Source organism: Carcharhinus amblyrhynchos, chromosome 9 (assembly GCF_965287045.1).
Source record: "Carcharhinus amblyrhynchos chromosome 9, sCarAmb.v2.hapA, whole genome shotgun sequence".
NCBI lineage: Eukaryota > Metazoa > Chordata > Chondrichthyes > Carcharhiniformes > Carcharhinidae > Carcharhinus > Carcharhinus amblyrhynchos.
In genome coordinates, this window is record NC_137332.1 from 25,161,971 (window position 1) to 25,183,988 (window position 22,018).

Consider the following 22,018-nt stretch of genomic DNA (forward strand, 5'->3'; position numbering starts at 1 on the left):
GTGGTAGGGGATGGGGATATGGCTAAGGTATTGAATAACTTTTTTGTTTCTGTCTTCACGGAGGAGGACGTGAATAATTTGCCGGGTGTTAGCGATGGAAAGGTGGTAGGACTGGAGGGTCTTAATGACATTACTGTTACTAGAGAGGCGGTGCTCGACAGACTGGAGGGGCTGATTGTGGACAAGTCCCCAGGACCGGATGGAATGCATCCGAGGGTTCTGAAAGAAATGGCGGAGGTGATAGTGGATGCCTTGGTGGTTATTTTCCAGACGTCGCTGGATTCCGGGGAAGTGCCAGATGATTGGAAAATGGCTAATGTTACGCCGTTGTTTAAGAAGGGTGCCAGGCAAAAGGCGGGGAATTATAGGCCGGTTAGTTTAACGTCTGTGGTAGGTAAAATGTTAGAATCTGTCATTAAGGAGGAAATTGCGAGGCATCTTGAAGGGAATTGCTTGATAGAGCAGACGCAGCACGGTTTCATTAAAGGGAAGTCGTGTCTGACAAATTTACTGGAGTTCTATGAGGATGTGTCTAGGGCAGTGGATAGAGGAGAGCCGGTGGATGTGGTCTTTCTAGATTTTCAGAAGGCGTTTGACAAAGTACCTCACAAGAGGTTATTGCAGAAGGTCGAGGGACATGGAGTTGGGGGTAGGGTGTTAGCGTGGATAGAGGATTGGTTGTCAAATAGGAGGCAGAGAGTGGGGGTCAACGGGTGCTATTCAGATTGGCGGATGGTGACTAGTGGAGTGCCCCAGGGGTCGGTGCTGGGGCCTCAGCTTTTTACCATTTATATAGATGATCTGGAGGAGGGAACCGAGAGTAGGGTGTCGAAATTTGTTGATGACACCAAGATCGGTGGAACGGCAAATTGTGCGGAGGGTGTGGAGAGTCTGCAGAAGGATCTAGATAGGCTGGGCGAATGGGCCAGGAAATGGCAAATGGAATTTAATGTTGGCAAGTGTGAGGTGGTCCACTTTGGTAGGAAGAATGGTAGGAAGGACTATTACTTACGGGGCGAAAAACTGCAGCAGGCGACGGTACAGAGGGACCTTGGGGTCCTTGTGCATGAGTCGCAAAAACCCAGCTTGCAGGTGCAGCAGGTGGTCAGGAAGGTGAATGGGATGCTGGCCTTCGTAGCGAGGGGGATTGAATATAAAAGTAGGGAGGTCTTGCTGCAGCTGTATAGGGCATTGGTGAGGCCGCAGCTGGAGTACTGTGTGCAGTTTTGGGCGCCGCACCTGCGCAAAGATATTTTGGCCTTGGAGGGAGTGCAGAGGAGGTTTACTAGGCTGATACCGGAGTTGAGGGGGTTGAGATATGAGGAGAGGCTGAATAAACTAGGCTTGTACTCGTTAGAGTTTAGAAGAATGAGGGGAGATCTCATTGAGACGTATAAGATGATGAATGGGATGGATAGGATAGAGGTGGAGAGACTCTTCCCGCTCAAAAAAGACAGTAGGACTAGGGGGCACAGCCTCAAGATAAAGGGGGGGCGGTTTAGAACGGAGTTGAGGAGGAACTTCTTCACTCAAAGGGTGGTGAATCTCTGGAATTCTCTGCCCGTTGAAGTGGTGGAGGCTGCCTCGCTAAATATTTTTAAGACGCGGGTTGATGGGTTTTTGATAAGTGAGGGGATTAAGGGTTATGGGGAGAGGGCGGGAAGGTGGAACTGAGCCACGACAGATCAGCCATGATCTTACTGAATGGCGGGGCAGGCTCGAAGGGCTAGATGGCCTACTCCTGCTCCTATTTCTTATGTTCTTATGTTCTTATGACTGAATGGAGGGACTGAATGTTTGTAGATGTGCCAATCAAGCGGGCTGCTTTGTCCTGGATGGTATCAAGCTTCTTGAGTGTTATTGGAGCTGCACCCATCCAGACTTATATGGAGCATGTCTGTTTCGCACGGATTCTGGATGGGCAAATGCGGTGGTAAAGGAGGAAGTGCTGGTAAAGTTGGGCATGCAGCCCATTATGTCAATTTAAATGAATGCAAATGCAATTAAATGGCCTTTGTGCCCATTTCGAGCACAGTCCCAATCTTTCAGAGTAACCATGAATACAAAATTATCCAAAGTTAGTGATTTAAATCACTTTGTTAAGTGATTCCCAGCGCTGCACAATTATCCTGAGGAAGTGTGTCTGTGCGGAGTTTGTATATTCTCCCCCCGTGTCAGCGTGTGTTTCCTCTGGGTGCTCTGGTTTCCTCCCACACTCCAAAGACAATCACAGCCATTTTCAAGCTTTGGTAAAGGGGGAACCAGCATGGAGGCGGGCATGGATTGCACTACTCATCTCACACCCGGCTTTACCATGTTTTCGCGTCTGAAAACAAGCACAGCTTTATGATAAAATTGGGCTCTAAGGGAGAATTTAGCATGGCCAATCCACCTAAGCTGCATTTCTTTGGAGAGTGGGAGGAAATCAGAGCACCCAGAGGAAACCCATGCAGACATGGGGAGAATATGCAAACTCCGCACAGAACTCCCTCAGGATAATTGTGCTGTGCTGAGAATCACCTGGCGAAGTGATTTAAGTCACTAACTTTGGATGATTTTGTGCTCTCCGTTAGGCTGAAAGACTTACAAGGAAAAAAAGCACTTCTGAATTCACGATAACTCTTTTTTAAAGACCCAGTTTGAACCCTGCATGCTACACCCCCCAGACCCCGACCCTCCTCAGCCCCCACCCCTTCTCAACTAAACTCTGAGGAAGTTATGAACCATTATTTAATTACTGAACATTGTTAAATTGTAACTCAATAAATTGAAGCTTAACATATATATTCCATAACAGAAGAATGAGGGGAGATCTCATTGAGACGTATAAGATGATGAATGGGATGGATAGGATAGAGGTGGAGAGACTCTTCCCGCTCAAAAAAGACAGTAGGACTAGGGGGCACAGCCTCAAGATAAAGGGGAGGCGGTTTAGAACGGAGTTGAGGAGGAACTTCTTCACTCAAAGGGTGGTGAATCTCTGGAATTCTCTGCCCGTTGAAGTGGTGGAGGCTGCCTCGCTAAATATTTTTAAGAAGCGGGTTGATGGGTTCTTGATAAGAGAGGGGATTAAGGGTTATGGGGAGAGGGCGGGAAAGTGGAACTGAGCCACGACAGATCAGCCATGATCTTATTGAATGGCGGGGCAGGCTTGAAGGGCTAGATGGCCTAATCCTGCTCCTATTTCTTATGTTCTTATGTTCTTATGACTAAATTTTAAAAGAGGAAAAGTGCGCAGACAGTTTGGGCAGAATTCTCCAGCCTTGCTGGTCTAAAAGCCGGAAGTTCCCGTTCAACTGTCAATGGGCCTCCATTGTCCGCAACCCACCCACTACAATTGCAGTGGGGGTCTGGGTGGGAGAATTCTGGCCTTAGAATTAGGTTTAATTAATGGTTCTAGAGTTTGCGGCAATCTGAAATAATTCATTTATTTGTTTAAGGATTTTTAAGTAATATCTCCACTGATCCTTCTACTTGTCAGTCAAATTAATGGCGGACTCTTTCATCTCTTTCTCCTTAGCTCAAATTAGCAATTTGTTTTCTATTTTCAGGTCTTAATGCCTGGACATTTGATCAGAATTAAAGAACTTAATTCAAGTTTTTTTCACCACCCAGGCCACCAATATTAAATGGAAATAAGATGCAAATTAGAACATGAAAAATACATAGGTCATAACCATTTTGTTTCCTTTGTTTCCAGAGTCCTGCAGATGGTTTCTGGAAGTCTGTTGCCACAGTTGTCCCGAAGGAGCCCAAAGAAATCCGAATCCTGAATCCTTATTTCATCCGTGAAGCAGCCTTCACATTTATTGGCCTTCCAGTCAACAACGGGATGATGGGTCGTGGGGTGAGTAAAAAGATTTTGACTACCCTGTGAAACAGATTGGATTTTTCAATGGATCCCTGTGGAATTGTGACAAAAATATTTCACAATTGAACAACATGTAAGTACAGTTCAGGGGCATAGAGGTTAAAATGTACAATACTGGTGCCAGTAAATGGCAGGGCGTAGATTTATCTTGCCATTTCAATGTGCAACAATAGTCTTCATCTTGCTTGGGCCATGGTGAAAGAGGCACTGAATGAAAAAACTAGATGATTTTTCCTCAAGGAGGGTATTGCAAGAGTGAGTCATTTGTGTTCCTCTCATATACCACCTAATGGCTTCTTAAAGTGGCAATGGCGGGGGGCATAGAAAGCATCAAAGGAAGTTCCAAAGCTAAGTGATATAAAAAATTAGCACAACATACAGGAAAAATTGCAAAAACTAGTGATGGGAAGGAGTGGTACAATTGTCAGCATAATATGCAACACTTTAGATAGATCTACTCGAACATATAACATAGCTTTATAAGAAGTAGAAATGTTTTAAACACATTTTCTACTCCCAACAGATCAATATCAAAACATTGGTATGATTTACATCGGCAGTAACATTTCATAACCAAGCAGTGTAAACCTATTTCTATCTCACTCATTACCTTAGATTACAAGGATAGAAATCAAATAATTTGGATAAACTCGTGATTTGGCTATCTACTGTTTGTATATGAAATTTTGCTTAAAGAAGGACAACACTGCCGTATTCTTTCCAAACATGATAAGGTTATTGTTGTAGCTTTTCCTGTCTAACAGGAAAATGTCCAGATTCTCAGAATGGTGAATTTTCCACAAGCGGGACAACACAAGAACATAAGAAATAGGAACAGGAGTAGACCATATGGCTCCTCAAGCCTTCTGTGCTGTTTAATAAGACTCTAGCTTGTAGACATCAAATCCACTTAAGTAAACACGTAGGCTGGAATTTACAGAGTACAATGGCATACTGATAAGAAATGAAAAATATTAAATCAAACTTTGTAGAAGTATTTGAATGTTGGAACTAACTAAACCTTATGATTCTTGATATTGAAATTATTCTCCTTGAAAATTGATGAAAATCTATTCTGAGTCACTGGATCAAATAATTGCATGTGTTGGGTCTGTATTTGGACAGTTTAATACCTTGATGGATTTGTTTTTCGTTTTTTAACTTCTTAATTGTGCATTTGAAGTTAGGATTGGTTCAACATATATTCAGCATTTCCATTATTCCAAGTTAAATTGAAACATAACAACATAAGAATCACAAAATAATCCAGTTCTGAAGCAAGCATTTCCATCCATGAAGTATGCACTGTTTAGTTTAGATATTAATCGAATATTATATATCAATCATGGGCAGCACAGTGGCACTGTGGTTAGCACTGCTGTCCCTCAGTGCCAGGCACCTGGATTCAGTTCCCGGCTTGGGTCATTGCCTGTGTGGAGTCTGCACATTCTCCCCGTGTCTGCGCGGGTTTCTTCCCACAAGTCCAAAAGACGTGTTGGTTAGGTGCATTGGCCAGGCTAAATTATCCCTCCGTATACCCAAACAGGCACCAGCATGTGGCAGCTAGGGGATTTCACAGTAATTTCATTGCAGTGTTAATGTAAGCCTACACTGAGAAATAAACTTTAAATTATGAAAATATAAGGGCACAAATTTTGACTTCAAATAGGGGCTTGATTCAGTTGTCTTCTGCTGTCTGCCCCTGCTTCAGCTGAAGGCGATGGGCCCAATTTTACCAACAATTTGCGCCCATTTTCGGACGCGAAATTGTGGTAAAGTCGGGTGTGAGGCATTTATTGCAATCTGCACCTGCATCCGCACAGATCACCACTTTCCCGTGACCTGCAAATGGCGGGGATCCATTTCGCACCCAAATCGGGTGTGATGATTTAAATGCGTTTGCATACATTTAAATTGAATTAATTAACTGCCTGCCCAACTCTATCAGCATTTCCCCTTTACCACCGCATTTACCAATCCGGAACTGCGCTTTCAGGGACCTGCTGAATAAAAATCTGAGTCAGGTGCTCCAGCCTCTGAAGAGCGCGTTCAGTGTTTCCAACAGCTCTCTGACTCAGATCAGTGGTGGGGATGGGGGTGCAGGTGGGTCAGATCATTCTCTGGTTTGAGGGGAGTGAGGTCAGATCGTTGTCTGGTTGTGGGGGGAGGAGGAGAAGGTGGGTCAGATGTATTTTGGCGGGGGGGAGGGCTGATCATTGTCCGGTGGTGGCAGGGAGGAGGCAGGTCAGATGTTCTTCTGAAGGGGAGGGGGAGTGACACCAGACCATTCTCTGGGCGGGGGGTGGGGGGGGTGGGCGGGAAATGAGGCAAGTTCATTTTCAGGGGGCAGTGAGGCCAGATCTTTGTCTTGGAGGGGGGAGGGGGGAGGTGGGTCAGATGGATCTCTGGTAGTGGGGGGCAGATGGATCTCTGGTGGGGGGGGGGCAGGGGGGTCCATTGCCACTGTATGGATGATCAGTGGGGTGGGAGGGGGCAGGGGTGGCGATTGGTCTGGGTAGTGGGGGGGGGTGGATAAGGGGTACAGTAATGTATGTGTATCCCCTTTATCCACTCCCCCCCACTACCCACACATATCACTACCCCCCTTATCCACCCCGGCACTACCCAGACCGATTGCCCCCAGAGTGGCAGCGGACTTCCTTGCCCCCACCACCAGAAATCCATCCATCCACCCCCCCCCCCCAGATATATCTAAACCCATCCCCCCCCAACCGAGATACACCCTCACTCCCGCTTTTTGCTCCCGGGCCGCTTTCTCCATTTTCTGCGGCTCGGTGGTGATCTGACACGGGCGCGCTTTTTCCACTCTTTTTCTAACTGTGCACGTGCAGTTCAGAGCTCCGATTATTCCGGCAAATGGGACTGGAGGTGGCTGAGAATGTATGGAGGCGCTTGAAAGCAGATTTCTAAGTCAGATCTGTACTACGCCCAGATTTGGCACTTAGAATGAAAATGGTAAAATCGGGCCCAATGCATTGTTGACTCCATGGACAGAATTTAACCTGGCCCATGGAAGTAAGCTGGACAGTAAGCGGGGGCAGAGAAACTCCAATAGAATCAGGAAGCCTGCCATCTTCCTGATTCCGCTGGCTAGAGTGAATGTTGGACCCTTAGAGGATGAGAGGGGGGATTTAGTGGTGGGAGATGAGGAAATGGCGGAGGCCTTAATTAAGTTTTTTGCCTCTGTCTTCACGGAGGAGGACGCGAATAGTTTGCCAGATGTTAAAGATAGAAGGATGGTAGGAGTTGAGAGCCTGAATGCGATTACTGTCACGAGAGAGGTAGTGCTTGATAGACTAACAGGACTGATGGTGGACAAGTCCCCAGGACCGGATGGAATGCATCCCAGGGTTCTGAAGGAAATGGCAGAGGTGATCATAGATGCGTTAGTGATTATTTACAAACTTCGCTGGATTCCGGGGAGTGCCGGAAGATTGGAAAACGGGCAATGTTACGCCGCTGTTTAAAAAAGGTAGCAGGCAAAAGGCCTGACAACACCAGGTTTTAGTCCAACCGATTATTTGATAGTAAACTCACAAGCTTTCGAGGGGACTCCCTCTTCGTCAGGTGAATGGAGAGTTCTGGCCTCGGACAGAGCATATAAAGCACTGACAGTTTAGAGATTACTGATTAGAATGTGAATCTTTACACCTAACCTGCTGTTCAAGTCCTAAAGTGGCTGACAATGTGTGTGGAAGGAGCACTGATCACAGGTTAAAGAGATGTGTATTGTCTCCAGACAGCACAGTGAGTGAGGTTTTGCAAACCCAGGCAAGTCACGGGGGTTACAGATAGTGCGACATGAACCCAAGATCCCTGTTGAGACCGTCCTCATGTGTGTGGAACTTGGCTATCAGTCTCTGCTCAGCGACTCTGCGCTGTCGTGTGTCATGAAGGCTGCCTTGGAGAACGCTTACCCGAAGGTCAGAGACTGATAGCCAAGTTCCACACACATGAGGACGGTCTCAACAGGGATCTTGGGTTCATGTCGCACTATCTGTAACCCCCGTGACTTGCCTGGGTTTGCAAAACCTCACTCACTGTGCTGTCTGGAGACAATACACATCTCTTTAACCTGTGATCAGTGCTCCTTCCACACACATTGTCAGCCACTTTAGGACTTGAACAGCAGGTTAGGTGTAAAGATTCACATTCTAATCAGTAATCTCTAAACTGTCAGTGCTTTATATGCTCTGTCCGAGGCCAGAACTCTCCATTCACCTGACGAAGAGGGAGTCCCCTCGAAAGCTTGTGAGTTTACTATCAAATAAGTCGGTTGGACTAAAACCTGGTGTTGTCAGACTTTTTACTGTGTTTACCCCAGCCCAACGCCGGCACATCCACATCATCAGCAGGCGAAAGGCAGGGAATTATAGGCTGGTTAGATTAACGTCTGTAGTTGGAAAAATGCTTGAATCCATCATCAAAGAAGAAATAGCGAGGCACCTAGAAAAGGGTGGTTTGATAGAGCAGATGCAGCACGGATTTGTTTTCGTGTTTGACGAATTTATTGGATTTCTATGAGGATGTGACTAGTGCGATCGACAGATGAGAACCGGTGGATGTGGTGTTACTCGATTTTCAAAAGGCGTTTGATAAGGTGCCGCACAAAAGGTTGCTTCGGAAGGTTAGGGGGCATGGAGTTAGGGGTAAGGTGTTAGCGTGGATAGAGGATTGGTTGTCTAATAGGAGGCAGAGAGTTGGTATCAATGGATGCTATTCTGATTGGCGGTTGGTGACTAGTGGAGTGCTGCAGGGATCGGTGCTGGGGCCTCAGCTATTTACCATTTATATAGATGATCTGGAGGAGGGGGCTGAGTGTAGGGTAACAAAATTTGCTGATGACACAAAGATGAGTGGAAAAGCAAATTGTGCGGAGGGTGTGGAAAGTTAGCAGAGGGATCTGGACAGGCTGAGTGAGTGGGCGAGAACCTGGCAGATGGAGTATAATGTTAGCAAGTGTGAGGTTATCCACTTTGGCCGGAATAATAGTAGGAGGGATTACTATTTAAAGGGCGAAAAGCTGCAGCATGCTATGGTGCAGAGGGACCTTGTGCATGAGTCGCAAAAACCCAGTCTGCAGGTGCAGCAGGTGATCAAGAAGGCGAATGGAATGCTGGCCTTTATAGCAAGGGGGATAGAATATAAAAGCAGGGAGGTCTTGCTGCAACTGTACGGGGCACAGGTGAGGCCGCAGCAAGAGTACTGTGTGCAGTTTTGGTCACCACACTTGCGCAAGGATATTTTGGCCTTGGCAGGAGTGCAGAGGAGGTTCACTAGGCTGATACTGGAGATGAGGGGGTTGGACTATGAAGAGAGACTAAATAGACTGGGTCTGTACTCGTTGCAGTTTAGAAGGATGAGGGGGGATCTTATAGAGACGTACAAGATAATGAAGGGGATGGATAGGGTAAAGGTAGAGAGATTCTTCCCGCTCAGAAAGGACAGCAGGACTAGAAGGCACAGCCTCAAGATAAGGGGGGTGCATTTTAGAACGGAGTTGAGGAGGAACTTCTTCACTCAAAGAGTGGTGAATCTCTGGAATTCTCTGCCCGTTGAAGGGGTGGAGGCTACCTCGCTAAATATATTTAAGTCACGGGTAGATAGGTTTTTGACAGACAAGGGAATTAAGGGTTATGGGGAGAAAGCGGGAAAGTAGAACCGAACCACTTCAGATCAGCCATGATCTTACTGAATGGCAGGGCAGGCTCGAAGGGCAAGATGGCCTACTCCTGCTCCTATTTCTTATGTTCTTATGATTCATTCGAGTAGGGAAGATTAAGGAAAGCCATTCTGCCAGACATAAATTGAGGCTCTGAAGTGGCCTATTGAGGGCAGTTGGAAGACCCTTTGGGTGGCTGCCCTGCGGGGCAAGGGGCCTCCTGATCAGGCATCCTGTGGCCCACCGAGGGTGCCTTGACTCCAAAGACTTCCCCAGTGGAAACATTCACTCTCTCCCACTCCCTTGCTGATGTGTGCCTGCCTGACTGATTGGCCCCAACGAGCCTGCCCCCACTCGCCTTCATTTCAGGGCCTGTTCAGCCTTAGCCGAGTGCAGTCTCAGCACTGATTACCATTCCTGTTTGTACTGCTGGGTCAGAGGAGCTGGGAGCTCATGGCTGTGGGATCTCTGACCTTATAGGATGGGAACCCTGACAAAAGACAGTTAATTGTCTCATGGGCACAGAACCTCATCAGGATTCTTGAAAACAGCCATGGGAGAGTCTCATTTTGTTTTGTCAGGAAACCTGTCAGAAAAACCTAAAGAATTGTATTTTTTTTGTTGGTATATTCAGGTCATTGTTTTAAATGCTGGGGTATTTAAAGCAAGGGGCAGAGTGACTGTGTGAATGTAAACTGTCGGCTTGGTATTGTAATAAGCCTAGCTATACTTCAATACAAGTTTACCTAAGGTAATTTAATAAGGATAGATTTGAATGGGTTGGTTTGATTCAAAGGGAAATAACATATTTATTGCCAAACTGAAACCTGCGAAGTGTTTTAGATCTTAGTAGACAGCAGGGATAGTTGGTCAAACTTCCAGCAGGCAGTATGAATGAATTTAGATCTGAAAAGCCAACTGCTGTTAACCTCAGAGGAAAACCCAAAGAGAGAATCCAAGGCGCTGTGTGGTAAAAGCTACTGGACTTTTATAGGTCTTAAAATTTATAAAGTGTTGTTGAACATTTGGGGAAGGTTAGGTCTCATGATAGTTAAATTTGGATAGTTTGGAACTGTTTTAAAATATTGGCATCGGGGAAAGCTATTGTCATATTTAAGTGTATGTCTATTTAGTTTGTTTTTTGCCATTTTTGTAATCAACGTTTACTTTACTATAAAATCAGCACAAGTAACTGGGTGTCATCATTTCTGGATTTCAAACCTTCTCATACTATATAAATTACGAAACACAGACATGAGGGAAGTTGTTTCAGGTTTTGTTTCTGGATTTCGAACAGCTTGGCTTTCACCAACAACCATGCCCATAAAACAATGAAAAAGATTTTTCATCTCATTCATCTGACTCCTGCAGGTCGTCTGCTTGTTCCAGATTAAGAATTGACTAGCTCAGTCATTTATTCCTGTCTTTTTTGATTCAGTGCGCATTATAATGAATGTGCTTTGATGTTGAAAAGCGCCAAAAGTAAGCTAATTACTTTGAAGCTTTCTTGATATCATGTGCAAAATTGGAGAGCGTTTAGATTATTTTCTGACAGTAAAGTTGGCCAAAACAAGAACATCCCATTTAACTGGTACATCAGACCTTTGTTTTGGTTTGATTTTGAGTAAATCTATTGTGATTTGGAGCGGGATTGCATTATTTTCAACTTTATCTTGATTCTCAATTTGGAAGGAATTAGATTAGATCGATTTGGTTTTTAGATTGGTTTGTTTGGATTTAAGTTCAACTGAAATGATTTGACTTCTTTGGATTCAGTCAAATCGGTTTGATTCTTCTTTGTTTGTTTTGTTTGAGTTAAGGTAGATTGTATTCATTGAATTTGCTATTCAAATTTATTTACTTTTCATCGAGTTTGGCAAAATATGAAATTGAGGGTCAACTTAGCATCATACAGTGCAGAAAAAGCCCTTCGGCCCATCAAACCTGCACCAACGATAACTGCCATTAAAGGTGCGCTAATCCCATTTTCCTGCACTTGTCCCATATTCTTAAATGTTATGATATTTCAAGTGCTCCACCAAATATTTTTCAAAGGTTGTAAGGTTTTCGGCTTCCTCTACCTTCCCAGGCAGTGCATTTCAGATTCAGACCAACCTCTGAATGAAAAAGTTTTTTTTCATATCCCCTCTGAATCTCCTGCCCCTTACCCTAAAATTATGCTCCCATCACAACTGAAGAGCCTTCAACTGAGGTGAACAGCTGCTCCCTAGTCATGCTGCCAATACCCCACATAATCTTATACACCTCAATCATGTCCCTCCTTGACCTTCTTTGCTCTAAAGAAAACAATTCAAGCCTATCCCAGCTCTCCTTATAGCTCAAATGTTCCACCCCAGGCAACATGCTGGGAAACCTCCTCTTTACCCCCTCCAGTGTTATCCCATCCTTCCTATAATAAAGTGACTGCATATGGTACTCTAGCTGTGGCTTAAACACACTCTGTACAAAACATTCCCTCCTTGCTCTTATGCTCTGTACCACAACTGATGAAAGCAAGTGTCCCATATGACTTCTTAACTATCCTATTCATGTGCTGTGCCGCCTTCAGGGATCCGTGAATAATTGCCCCAAGTTGAAGTAAATATCTGTATTTCAGTTGCTGCAATTAGCTAAATTGAATGTTGACAGATTTTGATTCCTGAACACTCTTGACATTTGAGCTCAAGATCCAATACTTTAATTTTCCTTAGCCCAGCCTGCATGATGAAGCACTGCACATAGAAATGTGTTTCTGTTTTAGGATTGGAGGCAGTAGAAAAGATGACAGCATTATCAAGATAACTTTTAGGGGCAGTGATAGTGGTTTTGGAGACACTGATGACTGTAATTATCTTCCCTGCTGAAGAAATCAGTGGGGAAATGTAAAGAGAGAAAATTGGCTCAGAATATTAGTGAAAAAGTTGTTTCCAGGTTACTGTATCTCAGAGAATTTGGGCGGTATGGTGGCACAAAGGTTAGCACTGCTGCCTCACAGCACCAAGGACCCGAGTTCAATTCTGGCCTTGGATGACTATCTGGAGTTTGCATGCTCGCTGTCCCTGTGCCAGCGTGAGTTTCCTCCAGGTGCTCTGGTTTCCTCACACACTCCAAAGATGTACATGTTATATTAATTGGCCTATGCAAAATTGCGCTTTAGTGTCTGATGGTTTAGTGGGGTAAATCTGAGGGGTTACGGAGATAGGGCCTGGCTGGGATTGTTGTCGGTGCAGGCTCGATGGGCTGATTGGCCTCCTTCTGCATTACAGGGATTCTATGAAGATTTATCTAGCTGACACTATGGATTTTATCTGAGGACAGCTGGGGGATGATCATGATGGTGGACCATCAAATATGCTCAGTTATCCTGCTCGGAATCTCATCCAGGCTGTAATATTGTGACAGAAGTGTTTAGCTGCAGAAGTTTCAAGTTCACAATTTTGTACTTCTGTAAAATGCCATGACTGTAGGAATGTGAGACCCCATTAATCATTCCTACGCTAACAAAGTAAGAATTAAACTGCGTCCTGTAAGTCTTAAATGAACGATGGAAGAGAAATAAGAATCTAAAATTGCATGAAGTTCAGAGGGTTAATCTTAACCGCCTCTGTGCTTAATTAAACATATGGAAGCAATGGAAGTACCAAGATTTTAGTGGGGAAAAGAACATTGGTCCTTTGATTTACTGAGTGTCAAAATACCAATGTCCTCAAGAATATGATGGTAGAATTCCTAAAGGGGGGTTGATTTGATTATATGCTGACACAAGACCTTGGTAGCATAATACAAAATTCAAGTTTTAACAGCATTTAAAAAATGTTCCCTCCTTTTTTGGACAATATATTTTCAAACAGTTGCTGCTGATCTTTTTAATAGGCTTTTCAATCCAATTTTAAATTCCCTTGAATCACAGTGCAATTTTTAAGCTAATCTGAATAAGGGAAATTCTAGAAGTGCAACAATTGTTGAATATGGAGGGAGTTCTTCTTGAATTTCACAGGATTACCATGACAGAATTGTTACAGCACAGGAGGAGGCCATTGGGCCTATTGTGTCTGAAACATCCCTCCAAATGAGCAATTCACCTCATGTCATTCCCCTCTTCTGTCACCGTAACTTGATATATTCTTTTCCTTGTAACAGAGCAATTTCCTATCAAATACCTTGATTGATTCTGTCTCCACCACAATCTATATCATTTATATCACAAAGAACTACGTTCCCTGGGTTCTCCTCAGACTGAAAACATCAATTAACCACCACTCTCTGTTTCCTAAAATGTCTTCAATTTTGCATCCATGTTCCATAAGAACATCAGAAATAGGAGCAGGAGTAGGCCATCTAGCCCTTCGAGCCTGCCCCGCCATTCAATAAGATCATGGCTGATCTGTCGTGGCTCAGTTCCACATTCCTGCCCTCTCCCCATAACCCTTAATCCCCTCACTTATCAAAAACCCATCAACCCACGTCTTAAAAATATTTAGCGAGGCAGCCTCCACCACCTCAACGGGCAGAGAATTCCAGAGATTCACCACCCTTTGAGTGAAGAAGTTCCTCCTCAACTCCGTTCTAAACCACCCCCCCTTTATCTTGAGGCTGTTCCCCCTAGTCCTACTGTCCTTTCTGAGCGGGAAGAGTCTCTCCACCTCGATCCTATCGATCCCATTCATCATCTTATATGTCTCAATGAGATCTCCCCTCATTCTTCTAAACTCTAACCAGTACAAGCCTAGTTTATTCAGCCTCTCCTCATAGCTCAACCCCCTCAACTCCGGTATCGGCCTAGTAAACCTCCTCTGCACTCCCTCCAAGGCCAAAATATCCTTGCGTAAGTACGACGACCAAAACTGCACACAGTACTCCAGCTGCGGCCTCACCAATACCCTATACAGCCGCAGCAAGACCTCCCTACTTTTATATTCAATCCCCCTTGCTATGAAGGCCAGCAACCCATTAGCCTTCCTGACCACCTGCTGCACCTGCAGGCTGGGTTTTTGCGACTCATGCACAAGGACCCCGAGGTCCCTCTGCACCGTCGCCTGCTGCAGTTTTTTGCCACATAAGTAATAGCCCTTCCTACCATTATTCCTACCAAAGTGGACCACCTCACACTTGCCAACATTAAATTCCATTTGCCAGTTCCTGGCCCATTCGCCCAGCCTATTGCTGTTGCTGCTGTCCCTTTTATTCCATGAGCTATAACTTTGCTCAGAAAGAAGTCTCACAGTTAGTGAGATTTTGCATGCTCAGACAAATCATGGCGGTTACAGATAGCATGACATGAACCCAAGATCCCAGTTGAGGCCATCCTCATGTGTGCGGAACTTGGCTATCGATCTCTGCTCAGTGACTGTGTGTTGTTATGTGCCGTGATGCCCGCCTTGAAGAGCCTCAGTGTGTGCCTTGGGTGCAGAGTCACTGAGCAGAGACTGATAACCAAGTTCTGCACACGTGAGGATGGCCTCAACCGTGATCTTGAGTTCATGTCACACTATCTGAAACCCCCACAACTTGTATCAGCCGTCCTGGCTGGAGACAATTCACATCTCTTTAACCTGTGCTTAACGCTCTCTCCACTCACATTGTCTGTACCTTAACGACTTAATTACCTATACTCGCATTCCAATCATTATTTTGTAAATTGAGTTTGTGTTTTCGTATGCTGTGTTTGTGAACAGAACTCGCATTCACCTGATGAAGGGGCAGCGCTCTGAAAGCTAGTGGCTTGTGCTACCAAATAAACCTGTTGGGTTTAACCTGGTGTTGTGAGATGTCTTTCTGTGCTTACTCCAGTCCAATGCCAGCATCTCCACACTATAACTTTACTCACAGGGCTGTTGTGCAGCACTTTTATCAAATGCCTTTTGGAAGTCTATGTACACCACATCAACAACATTGCTTTATCAACCTTGTTACCTACTCAGAAATACATCAGAAAGTTAAATTTTCCCTTAACAAGTACGTGCTTTCAATTGACTAGCATTTGTACGTGATTACAGATATTAATTTTGTCCTGGACAATTGTTTCTAGAAGTTTCCCCAGCAACAAAGTTAATCTGACTGATTTATAGTTGCAGTCTTATGTTTGCACCCTTTTTTGAACAGGGGTGTAATATTTGTACTTCACCTGACCTCTGACACCACTCTTGTCTAAGGGTCACATTAAAGCAAAGAAATAGGGGTTCTGTATTAACAGCAAGCACTGTTCCAAAACAGAAATGTTTTTTGCAGAAGGAATGATACAGTTGAGTTAATATTACTTCAGTGTTTGATCTTGATTCGCACTATTCAAAAAAATCACATTCCTGCCCATTTAAGCAATCTGATAAATGAGTGCTATTCGCACTTAGATATTATCATTTTTGCCATCATTCCCGAAAAAATGAGCAGCCTAATTTGGAAGGGGGGGATCGTTGTAGTTTACGCCTTCGCACAGTAATTTGCTTACAGGCTGTAATTTCCATAAGTAAGGCTAGACTGTCCTAATTTTTCCTCATTTTGAGGCTGGTTGGGAATCATTGGAGGATCCAAATCCCTGCCCAAAAAAAAGACCACTGAGATATTGTCCAAAACAAATGACATTTCAATGGTGTTCTCTGCTGTATATCTTTTCTGTTGATGTGGTCAGGATTGCCAGGCAACTGCCGATAAGCAGAAATGTTTTTGAAGGATGCATTCTAGGGATTTGTTAGCTCCTGCTTTGATACCAAGTACTTGATTGATTTTGTACTTTGTCAGTCTAAACTTTGTTGATAGATTTAGTGCAATTCTTGGCTCTATGGTGTTTCACTGTTTACAGCTTTAAACAATTAGTACAAAACACTATGATACTTCCCCATGGGGTGAGGAGCAATATGGTGAGGAGATGCAGTACAATGTGGTCAAGCCTTATCAGGGAACATTGCAGATTTCTGGCATGTACCTAGAGGTACCCATGCCCCTTCACTTATAGAGCAAGGTGGTGACATTTCAACTTTGCCAATCAGCGGAGTTTTCTAAGGCTGAGTTTCTGTTGTGGGGAATATAAAGTAGTTGTGCTAGTTGCTTGCTGTAGACTTAGATACCACTTCCAGCAGAGGAACCATAATGCCAATAATGGTCACAATGGCACTGGACTTCTCTGACACTGGTCCCTTTAGGTGGCATTGAAGTTCAGTGCCACAGCTTCATTTCTGCAAAATGTATGCAGCGTCAGCTAATTTACATTCACCTCTTAGGTGAATGTTTCATTGGAAGTACGCTGCTATATTTTAGTGTCGCCTGCTTGAGTGCCTGGAATGGGCTTGAACCATGGTCAGAAACAAGTATGTTACCTACTGATGCCCACCGAAATGGACTAACCTATTGATATTAACCATCTGACTAATGACCAGATGACTCTTGGAACCGTCCCCACAGTAATGGTTAACACTTTCAAAAAATAGAGGCAAGAAGATAGTTGCTGAGCACAAAAATAAAAATGTCAAGATTTTTAAAATTATGGAGCTATTCAATAGGATAGAGATGGTGAAGCTATTTCCACTTGTGAGGAGTCCAAACCTACGAGCATAATAGGGTAGTTACCCTTCAACTCTTGAGAAATAGGAGGAGTGACATCTGTTCTTTGATCTGAACTGCACTGGAGAACAATTCCATCAGTGCTCTAACATATCACATTCAGAAAATGATTCTGCAGTTTGGCTCCTTGTAACCCTGCTATGGTAATTTTTGAGTTCATGCAGGTAGTAAGGATTGTAAAATAGCCAAGATCAATTTCTCGTTTTAGACATTGGAAGAGTACTGGCAGTACATATGGAACCAAATTGGAGACAATTATGATGCCACACTTGTCCTTGATGTCAGTTACATGGCAGTGCTGTAGAAAGCATTTTATCAGATGAACTGCTATTGCTCTCAGGGGGATGTGGTGTGCCCAGAAGGACTTGAAACAGGGAAGAATGGAATTGAAATAAAAGGTCAAAGAAAACACGCCTTTAGTTTATAATGAAACAAGTGTTGAAAGTACTAACAATGATACAATTGTTAAGATTGGGGAAAATTAAGATTTTTTAAAAAGTGAAAGCCAGGAGTTGATCAGAGGCTGATGGCTTGAAAAGTGATGAGATGCGAATTAGCCTATCGGTGAGAAGTAAGTATTTTACGTATGTGATTAAAAAGAACAATGAAGCAATGGACATGGTAACTTCAAAGTGGGGAAATAAGGAAATTGACACCTACTTGCTAAAAGCCGACTCCACAAAGTGGGGAAAACAGGAAGGCAAGGTAGAGAGACAGCTAAACATGAGTAAGTTGCAGCTGTGGTCTCCCAAAAGAAATGCCATTTTCTGCCTTCGCTGAACCAGAAGACTTTTTCCCAGATGTGGCCACCTTAAGCTGGTAGTGGTAATTATTTGCTGAATTTAGCTCAGAGAATTACTTAATATTGGATGTTGTCCGCGAGAAGAAATGTGTCACAGTTCACTTAAACAAAGGCAGTTTTGAGGACCAAGGGGTAGTTCCCTGTAAAATTAAGTGTATAGCCACCAGTATCATTAACTGTCACAGTCATTGTGTGAACAATTAATAAAGAATATTTATTAACATAAAAGAAAAACAAAAACACACACAATAAGAAGTTGTCAACAGGTGGTTTCAGCTGAGGATTCAGATGGGAGTTTAGGGGCTTAGTCAGTAGATTGACTATTGGCATTTGAAGAAAAAAAATAGAGAATGGGATTTCCATTCTTCAGAAACATGCAAAATAATTTATGAATGTTTTTGTATATTGAGAGTCTTGTGCTCAAGTTAAGGGATGTCAGCAATAGGAATGGATATTTGCCATATGTTTGCTTCAGATGTGGGGAAAGGATGCCTCTGTTTGTCCTTACCCAGTGCAGTGCGCTTCGTGCCAGCTTCTTTCCTGTCACTGAAACTTCAGGAGGTCATGTAGCATCTCAAAATCAGAGTTCCATGGTCCAATTTAATCCTGTTTAATAGAAGCTCCTTTGCTGACTTAATATTTTAATGTTCATTGTATTTTTATATTCTTTAAGATCATAATTTCCTCAATAGTTGTCAGAAGAATGACTGGGCTGTTTCTTCATTGGTTGTATATCTTCCTCACATAATCCCAAAAATGACACACGCACAGACACACACACCACTACAAGCCAGTGTTCAAGTTACCCCTCTGGGTTTTGGGATACACTTGCATTTAACATCAGCGAGGTGTGTAACAAAAATCTCCCAGTAGCATTTTTAGAACATCAAAGAAGCTATTGTAACATGTAACCTCACAGATCCCTAATCCACTCTATCAGGTTAACAGAGATTGATTTCACCTGTGGCTTAGGCAGTGAAGAAAAATGGACAAATTGTTGTTCATCTTGAGTAATGACGACTCTAGCTGACTTATTCTAAGATCAGCATTGATGTGAAAGTGGATTTGGAGAGTTCCTGCTTTCCAAGCTGAAAGTGATGAACAACCCCCAAAGACAGGAACTTTAGGCCATTCTGCTCGCTGGCACATTCTAAATCCATCAAGTCTCTAATGTTTGTCACAGCCCTTAAGTACAAATCTCTTGTTACTGTTGAAGGTTAGCTACCAATTGTGTTTTGACTGGGAATGATCTATGTTTTCAGTTTAAAAGATAAATAAATTAGCTAAAGCACTCAATTCCAATTTTGTTGCTATGGTAATTCTACTTCTGATTACATGTTGAGGCTTGGCAATCCAGGAAATCCTTCGATTCCTGGAGAATTGGATGACAGGAGCTCAAGGTACATGTTATCAGTGTGTTGTCAGCCACATCAGTATGCATTAATGACTACTATGTGAAACAAAATGATAAGGCATCAATGTAATGACATTATTAAAAGATACCACATCAAGCTCTGCTTTATCATTCACGCAGTTACAAGAGCTTCAGATATCAGTGGTTCTGTCTGACACTGAGCATTTCTGAATTGAATAGAAGAATGCTAAACATATGTTTACCATCCAGCAACAAGCTTGTTGCTTTCCAGACAGATTAGTTTGATTCTCTTGTCTTTCTCCTCTCTTCATGGCCCAGGGATAGAACATGCTTATGTTTTCTTCTGTCAGCTATTGAGGAAATTATGATCTTAAAACAAAGAATATAAAATTACAATGAACATTAAAATATTAAGTCAGCAAAGGGGCTTCTATTAAACAGGATTAAATTGGACCATGGAACTTTGATTTTGAGATGCTACATGACCTCCTAAAGTTTCAATGACAGGAAAGAAGCTGGCAGGAAGCGCACTGCACTGAGTAAGGACAAACAGAGGCATCCTTTCCCCACATCTGAAGCAAACATATGGCAAATATCCAATCCTATTGCTGACATCCCTCAACTTGAGCACAAAACTCTCAATATACAAAAACATTCATAAATTATTTTGCATATTTCTGAGGAATGGAAATCCCATTTCTCTCCTTTTTTCTTCAAACGCCAATAGTCAATTTACTGACTAAGCCCCACAACTCCCATCCCTTCTCTGAATCCTCAGCTGAAACCACCTGGTGACAACTTTGGTGCCCAAACTGAAACCTCCTGGCACAGTGGTTAGCACTGCTGCCTCACAGCGCCAGGGACCCATGTTCGATTCCTGGCTTGGGTCACTGTCTGTGCAGAGTCAGTGTAGTTTCCTTCAGGTGCTCCAGTTTCCTCCCACTGTTTGAAAGATGTTCTGGTTAGGTGCATTGGCCATGCTAAATTCTCCCTCAGTGTACTCGAACAGGAGTTGGAGTGTGGTGACTGGGAGATTTTCACAGTAACTTCATTGCAGAGTTAATTTAAGCCTCCTTGTGACACTAATAAATAAACATGTATGCTGTCACAAGGAAAGCAGTGGCATAGTGTTATTGTCACTGGACTAATAATCCAGAGGCCCAGAGTAATGCCCTGGGGACCTGGGTTCAAATATGTGGAACCTTCCACATACCTAACAAAGGAACACTTTCTGAAAGCTTGTGGGATTACTATCAAATAATCTGGGTGGACTTTAACCTGGTGTTGTGAGACTTCTTACTGTGTTTACCCCAGTCCAACGCTGGCATCTCTACCTTCAAATATTGCCAACATTCAAATATGTTGAAGTCTAAGTTCAGTAAAAAAATCTGGAATTAAAAGTCTAATGATCACCATGAAACCATTGTCAATTGTCGTAAAAACCATCTGGTTCATTAGTGTCCTTTTGGGAAGGAAACTAGTCTGATGGAAGTACAACTCCAGATCAATAACAATGTGGTTGACTCTTAAGGGCTCTTAGGAATGGGCAATAAATGCTGGCCTAGCCAGCAATGCCCACTCCCCATGAATGAATTAAAAAAAACAAGTGCAACCGTGAATCGAATCCTTCCTCACAGGCCCTGGATGCAAACCCACCCCCCACCCCATTCTTTATCTCCATCCCAATGAGGAAATGCCAAAATATACCTGCAGCATATAGCATGTACTCTTTGCTCTGCTAGCACTTTCTTCATTATGAAACAATCTAGGGCTCCTTAGTCTGCACCATTTGTCTGTGAGAGAATATTGTTCTGGGTTAAAACCCTCATGGCTATTGATATTTAATGAAAATGATGTGGTTCCAATTCTTAAATTGTATAAAACATAATTTATTATTAATTTTGTTTGTACAAGTTGTGAGTAAATTTTGTTTTCAAATTGTGCGATGTCACGACTAGGCTTTTTCACTTTGGGTATCTGGTTTCAGACCAAAAACATCAGCTATGAATTACAGAATGGCTACAATATAGAAAGAGACCATTCAGCATGTTATGTCTCTGGGCCTCTGGATCTCTGCAAGAGTAACTTAGCTCGTCCCTTTCCCTCATCTTTTCTCCATAGACTTTTCGATATTTTCCATTCTGACAATTACACTTCTGTTTTGAAGGCCACAATTGAATCTGCCTTCACTACAGCCTCAGACGGTACATTCTGCATCCTAATTTTCCATTTGGTTAAAAATATGTTTGCCTCATGTTACCAATGGATTTTATGCCAAGCACCTTCAGTGGTTGTCCTCTGGTTCCAGGTCCTTCTGTCAATAGGAAGTTTCTCATTTTCTCTGTCCTAACCCTTCATGACGCTGAACACTTCTATCACATTCTGCAATCTATCCACATAACTGAAGCCATTCATCCCTGGAATCATTCTCGTGTATCTTTTTTGTCTCTCATGTCTTACTCCAGTTGAGGGTGAACTAGTTAGTGTTTTATAATTGTTCACCATAACTTCCTTGCTTTTGTACTCTATTCCTTTATTTATAAAGCCTAAGATTCCGAATGCCTTGCTAATCACTTTCTCCACCTACCCTACCATTTTCAACAATTTGTGTATCTATATCCTCTGGTCTCCAACCGCTTGGACAAACAAATGTATAGTTTTCAGTAAATATCCATCTGCTTTGCCCCAAACAATAGCACCCCCTAATGACATTTGGATAATTTTTCTGAGGTA

The 22,018-nt window shown here is 43.2% G+C and overlaps 1 protein-coding gene across 3 annotated transcripts in view; it reads left to right on the top strand.

Annotated features, from left to right (window-relative positions):
• Positions 1-22,018, top strand: part of st3gal3a (ST3 beta-galactoside alpha-2,3-sialyltransferase 3a) — a 523,437-nt gene that overhangs the window by 454,423 nt on the left and 46,996 nt on the right. For all 3 annotated transcript variants that reach the window (XM_080195328.1, XM_080195327.1, XM_080195329.1), the window contains one exon: positions 3,701-3,847. In XM_080195328.1, coding sequence (XP_080051454.1) covers positions 3,701-3,847 — 147 coding nt within the window. The remainder of the gene's footprint in view (positions 1-3,700; positions 3,848-22,018) is intronic.